A 22863-nucleotide genomic window follows, 5' to 3' on the forward strand; every position below is an offset into this window, starting at 1 on the left:
AGGTCTCATGGGCTCACAGACACATCTCGCACACCCGGCCTCGCCCGCTACGTGGGCTCACATAGGCAGCTCGTGCTGGCTCAAGTTTGGCAATTGTGCATTGCCGCAACGCCCCGCTATTCCCTCACCAAGTGAGATACTAACCATAAGGAATCTTATCACGGTTTACCATTAAACTGGTTATCATTTCATCCCTACCTCCTTCACCTCCTTCTCCTTCCTCTCTCCCTCCGCATCTTCCTCATCCTCTGCCTCCATCGGAGCCGGCCCTTCCTCGTCATCGTCTGAAACAGAGAGTTCATGAAGAGACTGAGGACAGAAAACTTGGTGCAGTTTAATAAGAGTCTCATTTGAGATGAGCAAGTCCAGTTTGGACCAGCAACTTGTTTGGTCTGTTGCATGATGGCTAAAAGACTCCGACTGCGTGAGCCACGGCAGTCTGTGAGAGCAAGGCGGTTGCAGATTTGGAGCGAGGCGCTACAGCTCCTCCTGATCCACTGCACAGCTCTGAGGATGATGGGAAACATCTCAAACTGAGCGCTCATTGGTTCAACACAGTCGATTTATTATATATCCATTCCAAGATGTCACTCCATGTTTTCCATAAATACCACCTGTAATGCCTACATTAAAATAGAAATAAGTAACGCGAAGGGCTGGGTCGTTTGAGCAGTGAGTGTGTGTGGCGCTAATGCACATTTTAATTTGTTTTCCTAACAGCCATTAAAATAAATTGTAGAACAGCCATTCCCAACTAGGGCTGTCAAAGAATAATCTATATTTGAATCTATATTCGAATATAAAGATTAAAAGAGTATTGGAATATGAAAATTAATGTTCAAATTTATTATTATTTAAAACCTTTTTTTTTTTTACACTTAACCAGGTAAAAAAAACTGGCCAACATGACAACATAAAACATACATCGTTTGCCTGGTTATTTAAAAACATTACAATGCTACTACTAGTAGGCTAATACTGTATTAGTACTGGGGGAAATGGGGAAAAAAACAATGTTTATGTTGGGGGGGGGGGGGGGGGGGAGTTCAAATAAATATATCAAGTAGCTATATAAGATCTCTGGTTGTATTGGTTTGCTTTGCCACGCACGCAGGCTAAAACAAAAACAATGTATTTGAATATATTCGAACGAATATGTTTTGCTTAGAGGGAATATTCGCATATGATTTGGGGGCAATTTTGACAGCCCTATTCCCAACGTGGCGAAGGTATTATAAGTGGCCGCCAAATGAGTTGCAAAACATTTTGATCGTCATGAAAATATTGTATTATTATTATTATGGATATGTATTTCTCCATTGTTGAATGATACTGTTATTTAATTTGTAATAAGTTATTTGTTATAGCCTATTGCAGACAGCCCCTCACTTGTAGTTGATGATTTGTGTGGTGCTGATGGACAGCTCCTTTTACAATTAAAATAAAAAGTGCTCTGAGAACACATTATCTGGCCTCCGTACTGCTTACGGTCGGATGTGGGCCGCAAATATTTATGAGATTTTCAAGTGGGCCATGAGTCAGAAGAAGTTGGGAAACACTGCTAGAAGAAGAAAAGGAGCAGTGAGCGTGCAGTCGGGGGTGTTCAGCCTGTTGCACTCATCTGCTTTCCAGGTGAGGCAGAAGTAATCTCAAATGAGCCTAAGGCCGAATTCACACACAATCCGTCGAGACGTATAGTAGTCCGGCTGTCGTCGGGGTGGGCGGATCTGACTTCTCCCCCGCGAACCAGGAAAATATGAGTGTTAAGGCAGGCAGACTTTCATTTGACAAACTAACCTGAGTATTTTTATTGTGAAGAGAACAGATTTGAACAGGCTTGATTTTTTGAGAGAGAAGAGAAGAGTAAAACAGAGTTTCTGCCTTCTCCCTTTCAAAACAGCAAACCAGGAAAAGATGAGTGTTGAGGCATGCAGGCTTTCATTGACAAACTAACTGGAGGATTTGTATTGTTTTGAAAGAGAAGAGAAGAGACGAGAAGAGAAACAGCAGAGCTCTGTGCCTGTGTGGCGTCTAGGGATCTGCTTTGTCTGCTTATGTGGATAAAACGCCTAGAGTGTGCGCCGCACGAGTGGCAGCACGTCAGTAGCTTCCGTGTACTTAGTCTCTTTTTGTCTTGTTAAATTACCTTTGTAAGGTTTTTCCCTTCTACTTTCCTCTGATCTGCCTACGTTTTCACATACATTGTGGCTATGATTGTCAAGAAGCTTAATAGAGCTGGATCCTTTGTTTATACGAGGGAGGAGATGCTGTCCCTACGACGCACAAGACAGACCGCGGTTAAACACCTAATCCCGGATGAACTGAAACGACCGTACCGGGGGTGCAGGGCCGGCATGAAGCTAAAAGCTAAGCTAAAGGTTAAAAAGTGGAGGTTCAAGCCTTTCCTCCCGTCGATCGTGATGGGGAACATGAATTCCCTGGTTAACAAGGCGGATGAGCTGGCGGCTCTTGTGAGGAGTCAGAAGGCTTACCGTGAGTGCAGTTTAATGTGTTTTACGGAGACCTGGTTGAACGACAATTTACCGGACTCATGTGTGGATGTAGCTGGCTACACAAGCGTGAGAGCGGACAGAGACAAACATACGAGTGGGAAGAGCAAAGGCGGAGGGCTCGCTCTGTTCGTTAACAGTAGATGGTGCAATCCGGGTCATGTGACTGTTAAAGAGAAGATCTGCTGCCCGGACGTTGAATTGCTGGCAGTAAGTCTCAGACCTTACTATCTATCGAGAGAATTCTCTCATGCCATCGCTGTTGTTGTTTACATCCCACCACGGGGAGATGCTACGTCGGCATGTGACATCATACACACAACTATCGCGAGGCTCCAGACTCAACATCCAGATGCATTTATCGCGATATCTGGAGATTTCAACCACGTCACCCTTGCCTCTACACTCACTGGTTTTCAGCAGTATGTGGACTGCTGCACTAGGAAAAACAGGACAACTGACCTCCTATATGCTAATGTGAAGAATGCCTACAGTGCTGCAGCCCTCCCACCACTGGGCAGATCTGATCATAATCTGGTCTGCCTGGTCCCTCAGTACACACCCTGGGTGCTGACACAGCCCACTACCACCCGCTCATTTAGGAAATGGACACCTGAGGCTGTTGATGCTCTCAGGGACTGCTATGAGTGTACAGACTGGAGCGTGCTGCAGGAGCCATATGGAGATGACATCAATGGCATGACACACTGCATCACTGACTATATTGTATTGTATACTTTTGTATGGATACTTTTGTATGGATAATGTCATTCCCATTACCACTGTACGCTGTTACCCTAATAATAAACCCTGAATTACCAGCGACGTCAAGGCCCTTCTCAACCAGAAGAAAAGAGCCTTCAGAGACGGAGACAGGGAGGAGCAGAGGCGTATCCAAGGTCAGCTCAAGCATCAGCTGAGAGAGGCAAAGGAGGGCTACAGGAGGAAGGTTGAGCTGAAGCTGAAGCAGAACAATGCAAAGGAGGTCTGGAGTGGAATGAGGACTATCACAGGCTGTGGGCAGAAGAACAGCAGTGCAATGGGAGATGCGGGCAGGGCTAATGAGTTTAACCTTTTCTTTAATAGGTTTGACTCAGGAGCCCAAGTCTGCCCTGTTCCAAATGCAGTGCCTACAGCTCAACTGGCCCTCACCTCCACAGCCCCCACTCACCCCCCGGCTGGCTCAGCCGCCCCTGGCTCACCCCCCCCCCCCCTCCCCCTCCCCCCACCATCACTACAGAACAGGTTAGGAGGGAGCTTGGGAGGCTCCGTCCAGGTAAGGCAGCAGGCCCGGACAGGGTGTGTCCGGGACTGCTCAAAGCCTGTGCTGCCCAATTGGGTGAGCCCCTCCAGCACATCTTTAACCTGAGCTTGAGTCTAGGGAGGGTCCCAGATCTCTGGAAGACATCATGCATTGTCCTGGTGCCCAAGAAGAGGTTCCCCAGTGAGCTGAATGACTTCAGACCTGTGGCCCTAACATCACATGTGATGAAGACCATGGAGCAGCTAGTCATTCGCCTTCTCAAACCACAGGTCAGTCACGCTCAGGACCCTCTTCAGTTTGGCTACCAGGAGCAGCTGGGAGTGGACGACGTTGTCACCTACTTGCTGCACCGGGTGGCCACCCACCTTGACACCATGGGCAGTGCTGTGAGGATTATGTATTTTGACTTCAGCAGCGCATTTAACACCATCCAGCCCCGCCTGCTGAGAGACAAGCTGGAAGAGCTGCAGGTCGACGCCCAGTGGCGGACTGCATAATCGGGCACGTCGGGCAAATGCCCGGTGGCCTGGCCTGGCCTGGCAAAAAAAAAAAAAAAAAAAAAAAAAATCTGCAGGCCAGGCCAGGCCACTCACTGAACAGCAGGCCAGGCGCAGCCTACAGGTTTACTAGTGGTTTTATTACTTTATTCAGGTTTAAAGTGGGTGCATCTCATTGTAAAATTGGACTTGGCCCAAATTGGGCTTCAAACGGCCCAAACCGGGCTTCAAACAGCTCAAATCTGGCTTTAAACGACCCAAATCTGGCTTCAAACGGCCCAAATTGGGCTTCAAACGGCCCAAATTGAGCTTCAAACGCCCCAAATTTTTCGCCGCCGCCCTTTGGACGCCGGCACGCGCGTCGGCCCGTATCGGCCTGGCCTGCTTGGTATCTAATGCCCGGCCTGAATTATGATCCCAGTCCGCCCCTGTCAACGCCCCCCTGGTTACCTGGATTACTGACTACCTAACCGGAAGACCACAGTACGTAAGACTGCGGGACTGTGTCTCCGAGACGGTGGTGAGTAGTACGGGGGCCCCAGAGGGGACCGTTCTCGCTCCTGTCCTGTTCCCAATTTACACTGCAGACTTTCAGCACAACTGCGACTCTCCGAGACATGCCACATACAGAAATACTCGGACGACACCGCCATTGTGGGGTGTATCAGGGGGGGGGGGGGCAGGAGGAGGAGTACAGGGGCCTGGTCGAGGACTTTGTCGGTTGGTGTAAGAAGAACCATCTCCAGCTGAACACCTCCAAGACCAAGGAGATGGTGGTGGATTTTGGGAAGCACGGGACTCCGGTGCGGCCGGTCTCCATTGAGGGGGTGGATGTGGAGGTGGTTCGCTCTTACAAGTACCTCGGAGTACACCTGGATGACAAACTGGACTGGTCACTGAACACTGACGCACTCTATAAGAAGGGCCAGAGCCGGCTTTACTTCTTACGGAGGCTGAGGTCCTTCAATGTCTGCAGTAAAATGCTGCAGATGTTTTACCAGTCCGTGGGGGCCAGCGTCTTCTTCTATGCTGTGGTGTGCTGGGAGGCAGCATTAAACAGAGGGATGCAAGGCGGCTGGACAAGCTGGTTAGGAAGGCTGGCTCCGTGGTCGGTATGGAGCTGGACTCCCTCACAGCTCTAGTGGAGAGAAGGTCTTTGGCCAAGCTGCTCGCCATTATGGATAACCCTTCTCACCCTCTCTACAGCACTCTGGACAGCCAGAGAAGCACCTTCAGTCACAGGCTGATCTCTCTTGGCTGCAAGAAAGATCGCACCAAGAACACTTTTGTTCCACGGGCCATCAGGCTGTACAATGCCTCCCCATTGTGCAGGGGGCGTGGAGGCGTGGCCCCAGCAACCTGCAGGGGGCGTGGCCCCAGCAACCTGGGCCACTGAGACTTGAGACTTGAGACTTTTGTATTTGTTTGTGTATGTACTGCAGGCACTTTCTCTATGCATATGTTTGCACACTGCACAGGCACTTGTTTTCTCTCTTATTTCCATGTCCCTACCAGGACTGGCTCTCCTAACTTTTTTATCTTGTTTATCTTTTTATCTCTTCGTTTTTAGTATTTTAACATGCTTTTTATCCTTCATATGTACTTTGTTATTTGTATGTGCAACTGGAAGCTGCTGTACAACAGAATTTCCCTCGGGATTAATAAAGTATTTATCTATCTATCTTTATCTATCTATCTAGATTGGCCAGCAGAGCGTGACGTAGGGCTGCATCCCCCAAAAGTGGGATCTCCCCGAGCTCTCTCGCAGACCACGACCTCTGTGTTTTTCATGCATACCACTGCATTGGTCACTGCTGGAGCCGGTCGGACTACCCCCATTAACTATGAATGGAGCGCAGGGTGGGGGCAATGTGAGCGATGGATTGTGTGTGAATGGGGCCTAATGGCTTGGGCAGGTCTGAAGGAAAGTAATACTGGTGATTTTTCTGGGGCTGGACCCGAATATTCAGATTGTATTTTGCCAAATGTAGGCAGTTGGTCGACTGGCCCTAGGAGCCCGGGGACGTCGGTAGCAGTTGGGCTGGTCAGAACGAGTGGACGTCAAGGAAATGATTTGGCAGGGAGGAACACAATGACCTGAGTGGGCTACAAAGTACAAAATGTGTGTGGATAGTAGCTTTGTTTACTCCCAGATAATTATGCCATCATTTCTAAATAACCCTGCGTTCCCAGAAGAGGTTGAGATTGTCAATGTAGGAGATGCTGTGGGCAGCCCAGGCCATGAGAGCCAGTTGCACCAGCTGAGATTAAGTTAAGGTGTGCAGAGACAGTGGCCGCATGAAACACCAAACACTGCAGGCACAGAAAGGGATTGGGCCGGACACATGAACTTTTTCTGGACAGATGGATTCATTACCATAAATCAGAGGTGTTTTTTTTGTTTGTTGCATTGATGCTCCAAAACAACCCAATGGATCACTGAGGCATTTACTATAAGATAAATGCTGTGTGCTTGTTTCTCCCCCGGGGAAACACTGTTACCGAAAGACACGCGTTGCAGCGCTATAAGCCCTTTTCACAGCCACCATTTTGAGGTGGTAAAGCAGGAAGTAAAGCAGGTGTAACCATTAATGAGGGCACTGGCACTGGAACACCTAAATGGAATGGAACCATCATTAATGGTAATGATTACACCTGCTTTACCACCTCAAAACAGTTGCTGTGAAAAGGGTCTATGCCATCCATCCGAGTCCTCATGCCCCTCACCCCGAACATTCACTAATGATTACTACCGGAGCCACACATCTTTTTATTTGGGCCAGCCCTAGTTATTTCTCAGATTTATTTCTAATTCCCTCACCGTCGTCATCCTCCAGGCTCCACTTCTTGCCCTGCTTCATCTCCTCCAGCTCTCTCTTGATCTCTCCGATGTTCTCGATGGCTTTCTTCCTCTGCTCCTCCCTCCACTTCTCCACCCGCTCCTTCCTCTTCCTCATCTCCTCCTCCAGCTTGTTCTGGTCAAAATCTTGAGGCTTGGACAAAAAAAAGAGGCTATATTAAAAATCTAATTTCAAAACACAGTATGTTCCCGGCTGCGGGACCTTTACCAGGTGAGCCACTGGGGTGCCCCGTGACAACTTTTTGGCATTTGTTATAATCCTGGTCACTCCAAGACTGTCCTATTGTCCATCTAAGGCAGGGGTCTCAAACTCAAATGACCTGGGGGCCGCTGAGTGTCCAGTCTTGTCACAAGGGGGCCACTTCATGTATTTAAAAAAAAAAGAGAGAAAAATGCAACCGTTCGAATTCTCAACATTAACAAGTTATTAATTTATTTGAGGGACAATCTATTTTTTACATTAACAATTTATTTGTTTATTTGAGGGACTTTGTTTTCTTTGTCACTGTCACTTGACAGCTCAGTAATCCGCTCTGCCACTGTGTTGGCTGAAAGGCTGATGTTGCTTAAGTGAGTATTGGCCAGAATGACATGAACATTTGGAAACTTATTCAGCGGGTATCTTGCATGTTGCGTTCAGGTGCATTGTAAAAAAAAAAAAAGGAAAAAAATGCGGCCCGCGTCCGTGAGTTTGAGACCCCTGATCTAAGGGAAACTTACATCCTCAACCTTCTCATCCTCCCTCTCTTCTTTAACCTTTTTCTTGTCAGATGAGGTATCAGGGCAGTCCTTCTCCTTGCTCTTAGACCTGTTAAGAGGACAAGAGAAAACAGTAAGAGAAACAGTGGTATTGGGGAAGATTACACATCGGTTATGCAAGATATTGAGAAGGATCTAAAAGTTACCCCCAGGAAAAGATAGAGCAAGATCAATGACTATTTGTGGCAAGCGCATAAGAAACGAGTTTCATGCATTGGGCCTCTCTCTGCAAGAATGACATAATTCATTGAAGGCATCTGAACATGCAGGGCTTGGGACAGAAAACCATGTGTAGCCATAAACATAAACACTGAGCATGCACATCACCTACACTGGCCGCTTCTGTCCTATGCATACCCAACATGGCCCTACACAGGGCCGTTTTGCATGCAAAATTAACCTTAAATTGTTATCCTGTGTGTCAGTATGTGCCATGTACTGTTAAGTCTGTAAGCTGCACCTACATATATTCTAATAGGAGATTAAAGGGATTTTGATTGTCAGAGGTGTCTTAAAATGGTTTTTATGTAGTGTACAATAATTCTCACTTTTCATCCGCTTTCCTGCTCTTGCCGGGGCTGTGGCCTCGGCTCCTGCTCCTCCTGTCTCGGCTCCTGGACCTCCTCCTTTCCCTGCTGCGGGACCTCCTGCGCACGCAACACACACACACACACACACAAACAAACAACTGTATTAGACCAGTCTCTTTCCCTGCTTCTTGCCATCCCAGTCTCTCTCTCTTTCACACACACGAATTCTCCTCTACGTGTCGTGCACCCACCTGGGTCTCTTTCTGTCTCTGGATCGTGACCTGCGACGCTCCCGGCTCCGTGATCGCTCCCTCCTGTTTCGGTCCCGATTCCCGACCCGGTCATCTTTCTTGGACCGTTTGTCCGGGGAGCGGCTCTTTGACCGACTGCCGGACCGGCCCCGGGATGTAGACCGTTTCCTGTAATGTCTAAAAATATAATATACAGGATAATCAGAATAGCTACGTAAGCCAGTGGTTCTCAACGTGGGGTCCTTGAGAGGGTCTCTCCCCACCCCAGCAAATTGATGAATTGCTCTTCAGCATTATTTCATTTACAAATTAACATAATTACAGAAAGGTTGACGAACGTTATTTAATCAAATCTTACAATAAAAAATATTCTCCGATTTGGGTTCAAGATAGCCGTGACACACACTTGAGAGTAGCTAGCGTTCACGGCTAGGTTCAAGAGAGAAAATCGTATCCGTGTGTCCGTGGCTCTAACGTTATGTAAATAGGGGTCCTTGATATGAAAGAGGTTGGGAATAACTGATATTAATTAATTAAGCAAACAAACTAAAGTTGAAAACGCACTAGAATAAAGTTGTTTGCTAGCCAGCATTCAGCGACTGTTCTGTTGGTTTGATGTTTAGCATCGGCAGCTAAACGTGTTAGCTTGCTAGTGTAGCGTTAGCTATCTAAATGTATTTGATAAGTAACGTTAGCTGCAGAGTTGGCGAAAATCAGAAAAGATATACCAAACGTAAATAATAATTCTTACATACCTCGACTCCCGTCCCATTGTTATTGTGACTGCACACAGATAATACAAACAAAGAGTCAATTAGCAAAACAACTTGTACGCTTCATAAACCTGCTGCTACGTCATCAGACGGCGACAGGTCAAGTCAAACGCAGAGCTCCCACCACTAGGAGAGTGCGTGGAGAGTGCGTCTCCTAGTGGTGGGAGGTCAACACTTCATCTGTCATTTATTCTGAGAACTTTAGTTTAGTCAAAATTCGGAGAATAAAGTCAGAACTCAGAATGGCAACGTTATTCTCATTCATTCCCATTTAATAACATTTTTACCCCCAGGAAGGTATATTTTGTCGGTTTACTAGTACCTGTAGGGATCTAGGGATAGCCTCAACGCGAGACTCATCAGTTCCTCAGTCTCGGATGCGCGGTCCCTACAGCCACTGCAACGCAGTGCAATGCAACGCAGTGCAATGCCCAGTGCCGAAGTTTTTAGGTGCTCCACAGCGCCAGATGTATCGGTTCGGTGCTCAGTGGTTGGGAGGGTGTAGTGCAGTTTACAATTTTGAGCATCGGCTCCGCCATGTGAAAAAATGCTCGGTATTGGAAAGTACGCACTATTTGGGAGTACCAGGGCACCCATCCCATGGCTATGGATAACAACATTATCTCGGAGGTGGGAACAATTTTATTGTGATTGATAGCGTGTATATGGCGTGCAGCCACGGCGTTGTCGGCAAGTCGGCGTTGCAATGGCTGTAGGACCGCGCATCCGAGACTCTGAATGACTGATGAGCCTTGCGTTGAGACTATTGGAGGGAATAATGAAACCTGTGGTTATACTAATTTTTAAACATCCCCCTAATTGGGATACTTAAGTCTCCTACTCCTAACTATATAAATTTAAGCTGGTTGCAAAAGCACTATGAAAAAATAGGCTACTTGGCAGTTGGAAATGAACCATCGACTTGTACCCGCCCTCTTTTAGATGGCTTGGCATCATCAGTGCGCGTCATCGCTTCAGACGACAAGCCGACAAACGCAGGTTCATTGTGCTTTGTTTACTGGAAAGCAACGATGATCTGAGGGCTTTTTTGTCAACACTAACCGAGCGAGAGATCGTTGTTCTGCATCCACTGTGAACAGACTTTAGTTGGGTATTTTATTTACTTCAACATGGAGTCCGCGGAGGCCGACGGCCAGACCAGCCCCGAGGAGAAAAGCTCTCTGTCGGCGGCGCAGAGGAGAGCGGAGATCCGAAGGAGAAAACTCCTCATTAATTCAGAAGACAGAATGAACAGAATCGTGGGTTTCACAAAAAATGAGTCTGAAAACAACGGTACGTAACGATAACCGGTGACAGTTTTCCTGCTAAAAAATGACTTGGATAATAAGCTCATAGCTGCCTGTAAATTAGCAAACGCCTGTTGTGTCATATCATTCCTGTTCGTCAGCGCACACACACCCATCGCATCCAACTTCTACATAATTTACACAGTCATTCAAATCTTAATAATACAGCCTTGCTCAGGCTGCAACACTAGTAGGCCGTGCTCCCACCAGTGCCAGAAGATAAGATTACATTAATTGATTTAGGATAACGCTACTCTATCACAGAAACATTGGTAGATGATGTCATTGCTGAAAATGTCCTCAAGGATGTCAACAGTGATGATGTCATTGATTATTTCACTGATGATGTGATGTCACTGTTGAAGGTTATGATACCACAGTGATGATGTCATGATTGATGATGTTACACCTGACATTAGCCTCAACGCAAGACTCATCAGTCATTCTTCCTTCAGAGTCAAGGATGCGCAGTCCCTACAGCTACTGCAACACAGACTAAGTGGCTGCACGCAATATACACGCTTTCAATCACAATAAAACTGTACCCACCTCCGAGACAATGTTGTTATCCATGGTGTGGGTGTCCTGGCACTCCCAAATAGTGCATACTTTCCAATACCGAGCACTTTTTCACATGGCGGAGCCGATGCTCAAAATTGTAAACTGCAGTACACCCTCCCAACCACTGAGCACCTGACCGAACCGATACATCTGGCACTGTGGAGCACCTAAAAACATCCGCACTGGCATGTGAAAAAGGGCTCTGTATTGGAAAGTACGCACTATTTGGGAGTGCCAGGGCACCCACACCATGGATAAAAACATTGTCTCGGAGGTGGTAGTTTTATTGTGATTGATAGCGTGTATATCGCGTGCAGCCACTTAGTCAGCGTTGCAGTAGTCTCGCTGGCCAGCCTCCTCTCCCTTTTGTCCGAGGAGTCTGGCGCCACAGGTCTCCATAGTGGGATTGCGATTGGCGGCGCTTAGCGGCAGTGCCCTTGGAAAATAGTTTCAAATAACCCAACTTGCCGTTTTCAGCGTGTAGCAACGAGCTAGCGTGTAGGTTTCTGCCGTTAGCTTGCTAGCTAGTTAGCGTTGTTGTTTTCCCTGAGGCGGCAGGGGACTATTTACCTGAGTGATCGCTTCGGCGTGGCGTGAGCATGGCTTCGGCACGGCGTGAGCGTGGCACGCGCGGGGGTGGTGTGAATGGCTTCGCTGTTAACAAGGATGCCGAAATGAAACTTGTGGGTAGGGTTACAGCCGCGTAGGTACAGCTTTGTTTGAGCGTTGCTTTGGCATCCTGTGTGAACGAGGGCTAACATCAGACTTAATCTCACTCGCACCTTCCCTCCCTGCTGCTCTCCCTCCACCCAGCAGGAGCATCACGGCGTCCCACAGAGCCTCGCTTCCATCTCGATCTCGACAGGACGGAAACATGGCCGTCGTCGTCTTCGGCCTCTCCCAGGCCGTCGCCCTTCCTGCCGGAGGCTGCGGGCCTCAGCGGCCGCTCCCACAGCGCCACCCCAGAGAGGAGAGGCTCGCCGCTGCCCGACTGCAGCGAGCAGCCGGGCGGCGCTTTGGAGGACGAGGGACTCCGACAGAGGCCCAGGGGTGAACGGGTGTCAGATGACGGCTCCCCGCGCAGAGGCCTACAGAAGTACTTGTCTCGTTTCGACGACGCCATGAAACTCCGAGGTCAGCTGGCCAATGAGAAGCCAGCCCAGGACGGAGGCTCCGACTCAGAGGAGTTTGATCCTTTCAGAATCTTCAGGCTCATCGGCAGCATCCTCCTCGCCGTTTTCGTCAGGGTATTTGTCTGCAAGTATCTGGTGAGCTTGATCGCTATCGGAGCACTGTTGATGTGGTAACTGAAAAGAATACACACTCTGTTTTGGGGAGATCAGCCCATTGGTCAACCTCCTGTGTAGTGATCACAGCAGACACCTGCAGTGAATGAGCTACTGAATGATGTGAATGATGTACCGGAGATCAATGGATGATTATATCAGTCAATCAATTTTATATTTATATAGTGCCAAATCATAACAAGAGTTATCCCAAGGCACTTTACAAAGAGACCACAACACACTCATGCTGACATTGGCCGGTGAAAAGTGTCCTCTGCATTTAACCCATCCAGGCATGTCCTTTCCTCCGGGGGGCAGGCCAGGAGCAGTGGTCGCTTTCTCGTACAGCGCCCGGGGACCAACTTCGGGTGTTGTCGTCACTGGTCGGATGACGATGACGATCTGATCTTCTGCATGTTTTTAGTGGGGGGGTTATATACGGAGGAACCCCCTGGGGGAGCACGGGGCAGAACATGCAAACTCCACACAGAGAGAAAGGCCCTTACGACGAGATACCCCACCTGGGCAGTAGGCAGTGAAGATATGGGGGGAACACAACCACAGCGCCCACAGTGTCCCAGGCGAGAATCGAACTCAGGACCTTCTGACTGTGAGGCGACAGCTCTACCACTGAGCCACTGTGCCCCGGTGCCCACCGTGCACCGTGCCCATGCACAGTTACGACAGTAGTAACGGTAGCAGCTGTAATAAGAACAGGACTACGGTAATAATAGTAATAGTAGTGGTACTGTGGTAGGTCTCTTTCCACTGGAGTGAGCATCTGGTTCCATAGATCCTGCAGGAAATGGGAGACACAAAGACTCCGGGAAGAAGTCAAGTTAGTAAGATTCATGAATGGGACATGAATGTGAAATAGATATGGCTCAGTATGTCTTGGAAAAGACTTCCCTTTAATGGGAAGAAACACCCCGGCAGTCTAAGCCTATAGCACACACATGGGCAAAATACGGCCCGCATATTTGTTTTTACAGTGCACCTGAACTCAAGATGCAAGATACCCGCTGAATAAGTGTCCAAATGTTCATGTCATTCTGGCCAATACTCCACTTCTGTTATAATATTTCAGTCTGGAATATGGAATATCTTTCAATAATCTTTATGACTAAAAGGCTAAAAGTAATCTCATGTGTAAGAAATGACTGTTCTACATAGAAGTAGAAATGTAAATAATTAACTCATTGGTTTTGGATTTATTTAGCTTCAAGAGTACATTTTTGTTCGTGTGATCCTCAACACAGGCTTTGAGAATCCCGGGCCACTTACTGATACTTATGCTTAAATTAACCCACTCATATTCTGGTTTATTTCAAGAAAAACATTTTGGCTAGTGGAAATTCTAATTCACTGGTAACTTTAAAATGTAGCAGCCATATTGGCAGGTGGTCAAAAAAGTTAATTTCAAGTCCTGCAGGGAGAGCAGGTGGTGACATAGGAGTGAGTGAGAAAAAGATAAAATATTGGTGGTTAAGACTGAATAATTCCATCACAACTGTTAATTTGAAATTAGTTATTCCTCTAAACCTGGCTTCAAATGGCCCAAATTTTTGGCGCTGGCCCTCAGCAAAATCTGGTAGCGAGGATTTTTTTTGTGGCTCTCTCTATCATCAAAGTTGCCCATCCCTGGGTTACGGCATGACAATATGTGTTCGGCCCCCGGCAACAATCTGGGTTTCTCATGTGGCCCCCCATGAAAAATAGTTGCACACCCCTGCTATAGCAGCATAACTAGGGGCTGGTAAGCCAGCCCTAACTATAAGCTTTATCAAAGAGGAAAGTTTTAAGTCTACTCTTAAATGTGGAGAGGGTGTCTGCCTCCCGGACCGAGACTGGAAGATGGTTCCAAAGAAGAGGAGCCTGATAGATGAAAGCTCTGCCTCCCATTCTACTTTTTGAAATTCTAGGAACCACGAGTAGACCTGAGCTGCTTAACTCATTGAGTGCCAGCCACTTTTGGAGAACGGATGCTCCCAGTGCCAGAGTTTCAGAGCATTTTCAGTGATTTCTCGAGGCCCACAGAATATTGTGTGATATTACTATGTAAACACCGATCACGCACAAAGAACGATGAGACTCTCTTCTATCATCTGCAAAAAAAAGTTTATTGATACCATTTTCCCTTCTTTAGTTATGAGCCGGAGAAGATAGGTTGTTTTGAGCAAAAAGACACGTTTCAAATTAGAAGCTGAGATATTCCGCCTTTTGTGAAATGAAGCATTTCAAGCACATTCACTGAGTCTGAAGCTAATATTTTCTGATGTAGTGACTAGAGCTGCAACTATCGATTCTTTTAGTAATCGAGTATTCTACCGAATAATCCATCGATTAATCGAGTAATCGGATAAGAACCCTTTTTTGTGTTTTCAAAGGCTTATCGTAAATATACACCAAAAAATAAGATAAATCTCTTCAAATAAACAACTACATTAGTTTCTTTCTTAGAAAAAACAAAATTTTTATTTTTAAATTGCATAGAACTGGCAGTGGCACCATTCATCTTTTCAACCTGACGTTTGAGTTCTTCCAGTGTACAGCAACCGTTAAATAATATGAATGAATGGCTTACTAGCTAGTTTACATCCTTCATTTACCTTACAGCTGCATGACACACACACTCTTTCTCTCTCACACACACTCACTCTCTCTTTCTCTCTCACACACCAACAGGCTAGTGTGATCACACACACACACACACACACACACACACACAAAACGCTGTTAAATTAGCCGCTAACGTTAATAGGTTGAGCTTTGTATTTCTCACAGAAAACGGTCCAAACTTCTCAGAGAGAGCGGTCGGTATTCACTAAAGCCTTCATATCTCAGGCTCTGTAGTACATAGAAACATAAAATAAAAAGCATTTGAGAGCTTAACCCTTTGGCTTTTCGTATTATATTTGCTCTAATGTTAATTAAAAAAAAAAGATCTTTAACCCAAAAAAATAAAAATAAAAATATTCTAATGCATTTTAAGAAATGTTAATAAAGATTACGGCAAATGTAACCCTTCCAAATAAAAAGCCACGGGTTTAAGCTGTCAAATGCTTTTTATTTCATGTTGATAGCTACTATACAGGCTGAGGAAATACTTTCTGTTAAACCCTTGACAATTACTGCAGCAACGTTAGCGTTAACGCGTTAACGTTAACGATCTCTGTTTTGCAGTCGTTGTGAAGACAGTGAAAAGCCCCGTTATCTAACAACTACAACGGCAGTGAAACAACTTATCCAGCTAACGCTAGCTAATTAAATAACGTTACCTGATGTTGTAGTCGATGCCTCTCTCAACGTTACAGCTGAGGAGGTGCGTGCTGCTAACGTTACCTGCGGTGCGCTGCCTGCTTCATTCACCCAGCCTATCTAGTAATACGTTACAGTCTTCAGCATTTAGCTACTGTAAATATATCTTGTGTTTGACCATGCTTCCTCAAGTTTGAGGTGTTTCCCTGGCCAGCTTTGCAATTCACATCACAAATGTTGCAACCAGTGTTGTCTGAGTCTATCTTGGGAAAGTGTAGCCACATTTTCGGGTGGACCCGTTTGTTGATGTTTTCAGGTAGAGTGACATACTGACGTAACGCGCTCTCGCGTGTTGCCTTAAGGTTCCGTCGGAATTTCTATTTTACCCACTCTCTTCTATTACTCAGATGCGTGTCGAGGCGAATCATTTTGGCCTCGATCAATTTAATTATTCGAGTTATTCGAGGTACTCGAGGAATCGTGACAGCTCTAGTAGTGACGTGGTGTAGTTGTGTGGTGCCCTGTGTGCCCCACCCCCCTCTCCCCCCCTCAGCTGCAAACTCCTCCCCACACTAACACACAGCCTCACGCACCCAGTCTATTTTCGGAGCGCTCCGTTTTTGTGCGCCGGCTCCCAGCGCAACACGGAAAAGCCAAACCGGACTGCTGAGAATGGTTTGGCCCTTCGGCGTCGGGTGCTGCCTTTCTGGCGGCTAATCGTGTGGAGAAACTATGCAGACAGACAGACAGAGGCAGAGGGGCTCAGTTGTGGGCGCGGATTGACTGCTGTTCGCAGCCAACGTCAGCTGCAGCCAGAGCCATCTATATGGCTCTGGCTGCAGCATGAGCGGTTTCTCTTTCATCACGGGGCTTTTTCCTGCTGTTTTCCTGACCTTCCTCTAATCTGGAGAGCACGGTCGCCACCTAATGGGTCTGTAAAATAGGTTATACACCTTCAATAGCTCCCATATTTTTATAGGAGATGTAATAGGCTTTGATCCACGTCCCACCGTCAAAAAACGCAATTGACGACAATCGTCGTCATTGGCACTCTACGTCACTAATCGAATTGACGATGATTGTCGTCATTGGCACTCAATGAGTTAAGATATGATGGTGCCTGTCTGCCTGACCATTTAATGCCTTATAGGTTAGTAGAAGGATTTTAAATTATATTCTGGATTTTACTGGGAGCCAGTGCAGAGAAGCTAGTATGGGATATGATTTATTTTCCTAATCAGCTGGAAAGTCTTTAGGGACTTTTTGGGGCAACCTGATAATACAGAATTGCAGTAATCCATCCTAGAAGTAACACATCCATGAACTAATCTTTCTGAGACAGGAAGTGCTGAATTTTTGCAATGAAAGAAGGCACTTCTTGACATTTGTTTTATGTGAGAGATAAAGGACAAATCCTGATCAAAGATAACTCCCAAATCCCTTACATTGGAGCTGGAAGCCAAAGTAATGCCAGCCAGAATAGCTATATTATTAGATAATGTTTCTCTAAAGTGCTTAGGGCCAAGCACAATAACTTCGGTTTTGTCTGAATTTAGAAGCAGAAAATTGCACACCACCCACTTCTTTATGTCCTTAACACATGCTTGAAGTTTAATTAATTGATGAATTTAATCTGGCTTCACTGATAGATATAATTGGGTATCATCTGCATAGCAATGACAATTTAGTGAGTGCTTCCTGATAATATCACCAAAGGAAAGCATAAGATGAACAGGATCGGCCCAAGCACGGAACCTTGTGGAACTCCATGTCTAAGTTTTGCACACCTGGAGGATTCATCGTTAACGTGCACAAACTGAAATCGATCTGATATCAGCACTAAGGTAAGGTCTAGCAAAGTCCTTTGTCTGATGCAGTTCGAAGGTAATTTGTAACTTGGGGAGGGGGAAAATATACTTTCTCCAGTCTCCACCCACGCACGCGAGATTTCGAGTTCCACAAAAATGTACGATGTAATCCATTTTCTTCCCATGAGAGATATACAATCCTTCTAAGTGTGAAAAGGTCATAAGTAGTGTTTGCGTGATATTTTCAATATGGCGTTGGCTTTCTTTTGGTATTACACATTACTGTTTTGTCCTATTATCCAATGCCAGCATCAGTATTGGTGCATCCCTACTCACTATTGTCAGCTGTTGTCAATAGATGAGTGTAAACATGACATTATTTTAATATTGTATTCCTCTCTTCTAGTCAATATTTGCTCCATTTCTCACCCTGGAACTGGCCTACATGGGGTTATACAAATACTTTCCAAAGGTGAGTTGGCACTAGATGTTTGGTTTAGATCCATTTCCCATTAGTAATTGACTTGGTGTAACAGTCTCTTTGCGTGTTCTACCCCTCCAGGTAGAGAAGAAGACCCAGACCACTGTACTGACCGCTGCCCTGTTGCTATCCGGCATCCCGGCTGAGGTCATCAACCGCTCCATGGACACCTACAGGAGGATGGGCGATGTCTTCGCCGACCTCTGCCTCTACTTCTTCACCTTCATCCTCTCGCACGAGATCCTGCAGCTCTTCGGATCAGACACTCCCTGATTGGCAGGGAGGACCTCAGTTAGCCCCGCCCTCCTTGTTGGTCTGTTCTGTGTTCTTGTAAACAAATTCTGCTGGTAAAATGGTGAAATCTATATGCATCCATATCCAGTGGGCAAATTAGTTGATTTCCTATCCAGTATACAACACTATTAATGCTGTTTATAAACATGCTCAGTCAGCCCTTTAGTGGGTCAAAACATTTTCAATTCATGCCATTCAAAACCTAAAAAACCTAAAATCCAAAGTGATGTCCACATAAAACTGATAGAGGCTTCCTTTCCTTTATTTATTGCCTAGAAGAAGCATTTGAGAGTTAAACTTTTCCCATTCATGATTTTGGAGATGATCATCCTCCTGAACTGACTGAATTGTAAGAGACTTGACCACAACCCTGCAGTGAAGAGGTTACTGAGGTTCTTTATCTGTTATGACTGACAGAAGCAGTTGCTGTTTGAGTTAAGCAGAGGATATAATAATAAGACTAAATACAATAAGATAAGGTTGTTTTGTGTCCAAATGTAATTCAACCAGAGAGACACATTTCTAGAATGACAATGATTTATTAGATGATTAGATACATGAGCCTGTAGGCACATAAATAGATATATTTTTTGGCGATTAGACTCCATCATGATGTCAGCTTGATTATGACGTCATGATCAGCAGGGGTAGATGGATGCAGCCAGAGTAGATTGAATATCCCCCCTGTGGAGTCTAGACCTGGTGGTGGTGAAGTAGACTTGGTCTTGCTGGAGAAGGCTTCTGAATCTGAAGACCTCAGAGAGGACTGGAGGAGAATGGGGTGGAGGAGGGACGCAGGAACGTACTGAAACCCAATGAGACGACACAGAGAGAAACGGGAGGTTTTTAGCTATGACAGTATAGACCATAGGCTGAATGGGAAGATGTGTCATGCTCTGATTGGCTTAATCTAAATGATACCGCCCACAAACAGTGACGCTAGGTAGAAGCGGGAAAGGGGTGATTGATGACTGAGTTTTATGAATGAGTGGGCGTGACATAAAAGGTTTTCTCCTGACAGGGAAAGATGTGAATGAGGACAGGAGGGATGAATGAGAGCCAGTGACAACTAAAGGGTTTCTCCTAGAGACAGGAAAATGCAGGTTGATTAAGGAGTGGGTATGAGTTTTATCCTAGGAGAGTGAATGAATGACATTACAGTCTCTCTTAAAGAATTTTCACTTAAGCTTAATTTACCGTGACACAGTAAACTGTCTTGTCTTCAGTCAGCTCAGCTAGAAAAAAAACTGTTTGCCAGCTAACTAGCCAGCAGGCTCATTTAGCAAAACTATCAATGCTAAAGCTAACAAGCAAGTGCTAGCAACTACTAAGCTTCTACTAGATGTTAGCTAGTGCTTTAATCAGTTTCTGACACCAAAACAGTGATGGTTAGCTCACCAGATACTATCATTTACAAGCTCACACGCTGACAATATCTAAAGACAAAATCAGCCAGATTTATCTGTGGTGAAATGATCAGTTCCCAGTCAAAATCAACATGGAAATCAACAATGTCTACTGAATTCTGTTGAAACGACCTAATTGTACATTTAGACACACAAAATCAGCTGTTGACACCCACTGTCCGAAGAGCTGAGGACCTCCAACCTGCGGGGGAGGCTACATCACTTGAAAGCCATCTATAGTGTGAGGAGGAAGGAGTTCTCCATATTTAGCAGTGTCACCTCAGCAGTCGGCCTCATGAAACACACTATATAGCGCTCTAATTATGGATCAATTTGGGTCCAAACCCTTCAGGTCTAGAAACCCCTGCCTTGAGTGTGGTAGAACATCCTGATTAAAATGAATCAATAAATAGCTTTTAATCTCTCCATTGGAATACTGATGGAAGTCACTACATGCCTTTAATCTCTTCTACTGACATTGTGATAGAGTTTAAAAAAGATAGTTCAAGCATTTAAGTATTTGAGAAGGTGCTTTTTCTGTCTAGTAGCAAAGCTACATCCATTATCTTAGAAACAAACCGTGAGGAGGAGCACAGTTGTTTCCCTCTAGACTAGAAGTCAGCTCCTAATGAATCTGATTTGGTGTCTTAAAAACCCCAAACTATCCCTTTAACAAGTGGATGCTGCTGACGTATTTGCATTGTGATCTCTTCATACATTTTACATCTGTGCTCTGTCCTACAGTGTTCAGAAGAAGCATTTTGTCTTTCGGGATGTACCGTGTGGAGTAAATTTCTTTGCACCATCTATCTATAATGAGCTTAATAAAAATCAAGTTCAGTCATATCCCCATATTGAAGTGTGTTATGGAGGGGAGAGAGGAACATTTCAGGCTGTAGCCTACTGGAAAGTTGTGTGTTGTCACTGCTGCTAAGTGTGAGGCAGTGGGATTGTTCAGCATTCACTTTTAAAAGCCACAGTAAGTAATCTATTATAAAAGGGAGGAAGCCAGCAATGTTTCTTTGTTTCAATTTTTGTCCCACTGATGATGTCATAGGAGGCATTGTGACATCACTGATGATGTCATCGGTGATGTCATAAGAGCAAAATCGTCTTATGACAGGCACTTATGTAAACTTAAGGGGCACACACACCTGCGTGCATGTAAGCTTAAGGGCAATAAAATTTTGTGAGCAACATACGCGTGCCAATAGGGCAGGCGAGGCCGCGCAGCGGCTGAGGTGCAACACGGCCTCGCTGCCGAGCTAGTGAGCCCGCACATGCGCGCTCGATGCCTATGTTAGATTACAAATTATGAATTTGACTTGGTGCAAGTATGGAATGCATACATAAGTGCATGCATTTTTTTAAGAGGCTTTCGGATCTTGTTGAAGAGGCGGATGACAGTTGGGTAAAAACTGTCCCTGTGATGAGAAGTTCTGGTACTCCCAGATATCGTTCTTCTGCCATGGATGCCATCCCTTCTTCTGAAGGGATGGCAGGCTGCATCCGACCACCTTTTCAGCACCCTTTTCGTATGCTTAGTTGTATGTCTCTCTTGTATTTGCGCTGGGGCAAATCTGATGAAACCTCCTGTCTTGCTTTGCTCTGTCCTCAGCCTCTCATACTCTCATATACTCCTGTGGTGTGTTACGTCCTCTTTCCATACTCGCATTTCATCAAATTAATTTATTAAAAAGTTTGTTGGTGAATGTTGTGTTTCTCTCCTGTAAAGGTGTTGGTGTGATTTACTATTCATTAGACTTCCTTGATTTCTTTGTTTATAGAATTGTGCATTGGTATTCTGTTAATTGTTTTGATTGATCTTATTTGATTGTAATATAAAATTCAATGTTAAATCAGTGTCCACATAATCTAACAGTATCTGCTTAGGAAAAAAACACCGGTATGAATAACCCAGGACAATTCAAACCAAATAAATGTGTAAAGTTTCATGGTGCCTCTGCTTTAAGACTTCACTTTATATTTACTATATTTATTTTTACTCCTTTATCAGAGTTGATTGCCTGAACACTAGAGTCCCATGATGGCTTGGCTCTTTTAATTGCTTGAGACTTGACGCAGGGGTTCCCAACTTTTTTTGACTCGTGACCCTACTTTGACGTCACAAAAATCTAGGGATCCGAGACATTCAAATTCCAGTACACCATCGATAATAGCATCAGTGACATCGTCAATATAACCACATAGTATGTTTCTTTTTCCCCACAGAATTCTGACTTTATTCTCAGAATCCTGATTTAAAGTTATAATCTCAAAGATTTTCATCTAAAAAAAATAAGTCACTCAAAATGTTGATTGAGGCTATGGTCCATTGATGGAAGCCTTTGCCGTATATAGTGACATTATGTGACATTAGTAATGTCACATAATGCAACAGTTTGGATCTCACCTGCAATTACCACTCATCGCCATAGGTGTCACCCAAGAGAATAAAGCTGAAATCTTAGAAATTATCACTTTAAATTCAGAACAAAAATAAATCGCAAGTGACCCTAATCATCTTCGGTAGTATTAAATTGTGTGTGGTGTTTAATTAAAAAAATGAATTTCAGGCGACCCTATTTGAATTCCAGGCGACCCCACTTGACTTAATGCTGAAGAGAAGACTCAAGACTTGACTTGGGTTGTGGTGACTTGGGAGTTGACCTGTACATTAATTACTTCAAAATGTTTCTAAAGTCTCAACAACAGATATTGTGTTTATGTTAGGGGTCGTTCGTTATTTATGGAAGGGGTCACTGGAGGAAAATAGGGGAGGGTCATGCTTTTTAAAATTTAGTCTCAGGGTTACTAATAAGGTATCAGCATACTGTACATATATACTGTATATGTATAATAATGGTATTGGTGATCAGAAATGCATGTAACATATTGGGTACCTGTGATCATCATTGGAAGGGGAGACACACACACACACACAGATCAACAACCCTTTGCTTAATGTTAATCATCATCATCATTTCCTTTATTTTACCAGGTAGATTATTGAGAACA

At 45.2% G+C, this 22863-nt stretch overlaps 2 protein-coding genes across 2 annotated transcripts in view; one reads left to right on the top strand and one right to left on the bottom strand.

Moving 5' to 3' along the window:
• The window catches only part of ddx46 (DEAD (Asp-Glu-Ala-Asp) box polypeptide 46), a 69525-nt gene extending 59984 nt beyond the window's left edge, over positions 1-9541 (bottom strand). Inside the window, exons 1-6 of the mRNA XM_083633318.1 lie at positions 9427-9541; positions 8672-8848; positions 8439-8537; positions 7852-7939; positions 7093-7264; positions 199-284 (exon numbers count right to left, since the gene is read on the bottom strand). Of these exons, the coding sequence (XP_083489444.1) occupies positions 199-284; positions 7093-7264; positions 7852-7939; positions 8439-8537; positions 8672-8848; positions 9427-9443 (639 nt within the window). The 5' untranslated portion in view covers positions 9444-9541. The remainder of the gene's footprint in view (positions 1-198; positions 285-7092; positions 7265-7851; positions 7940-8438; positions 8538-8671; positions 8849-9426) is intronic.
• Positions 9542-10437: 896 nt separating this feature from the next.
• Positions 10438-21728, top strand: camlg (calcium modulating ligand). Its single transcript, XM_083637939.1, has 4 exons — positions 10438-10737; positions 12129-12580; positions 18071-18136; positions 18227-21728. The coding sequence occupies exons 1-4, from the start codon at positions 10575-10577 to the stop codon at positions 18416-18418; spliced, it is 873 nt and encodes a 290-aa protein (XP_083494065.1). The 5' UTR covers positions 10438-10574; the 3' UTR covers positions 18419-21728.
• Positions 21729-22863: the final 1135 nt, after the last annotated feature.

Source organism: Poromitra crassiceps (assembly GCF_964638095.1).
Source record: "Poromitra crassiceps genome assembly, chromosome: 1".
Lineage (NCBI taxonomy): Eukaryota > Metazoa > Chordata > Actinopteri > Beryciformes > Melamphaidae > Poromitra > Poromitra crassiceps.

What these genes read in the sequence shown, in the direction of transcription:
- camlg (XM_083637939.1), top strand. Translation starts at nt 10,575, where the DNA reads ATGGAGTCCGCGGAGGCCGACGGCCAGACCAGCCCCGAGGAGAAAAGC. An exon ending in AAATGAGTCTGAAAACAACG is followed by an intron (nt 10,738 to 12,128) that starts GTACGTAACGAT and finishes TCCACCCAGCAG; the next exon opens with GAGCATCACGGCGTCCCACA. An exon ending in TATACAAATACTTTCCAAAG is followed by an intron (nt 18,137 to 18,226) that starts GTGAGTTGGCAC and finishes CTACCCCTCCAG; the next exon opens with GTAGAGAAGAAGACCCAGAC.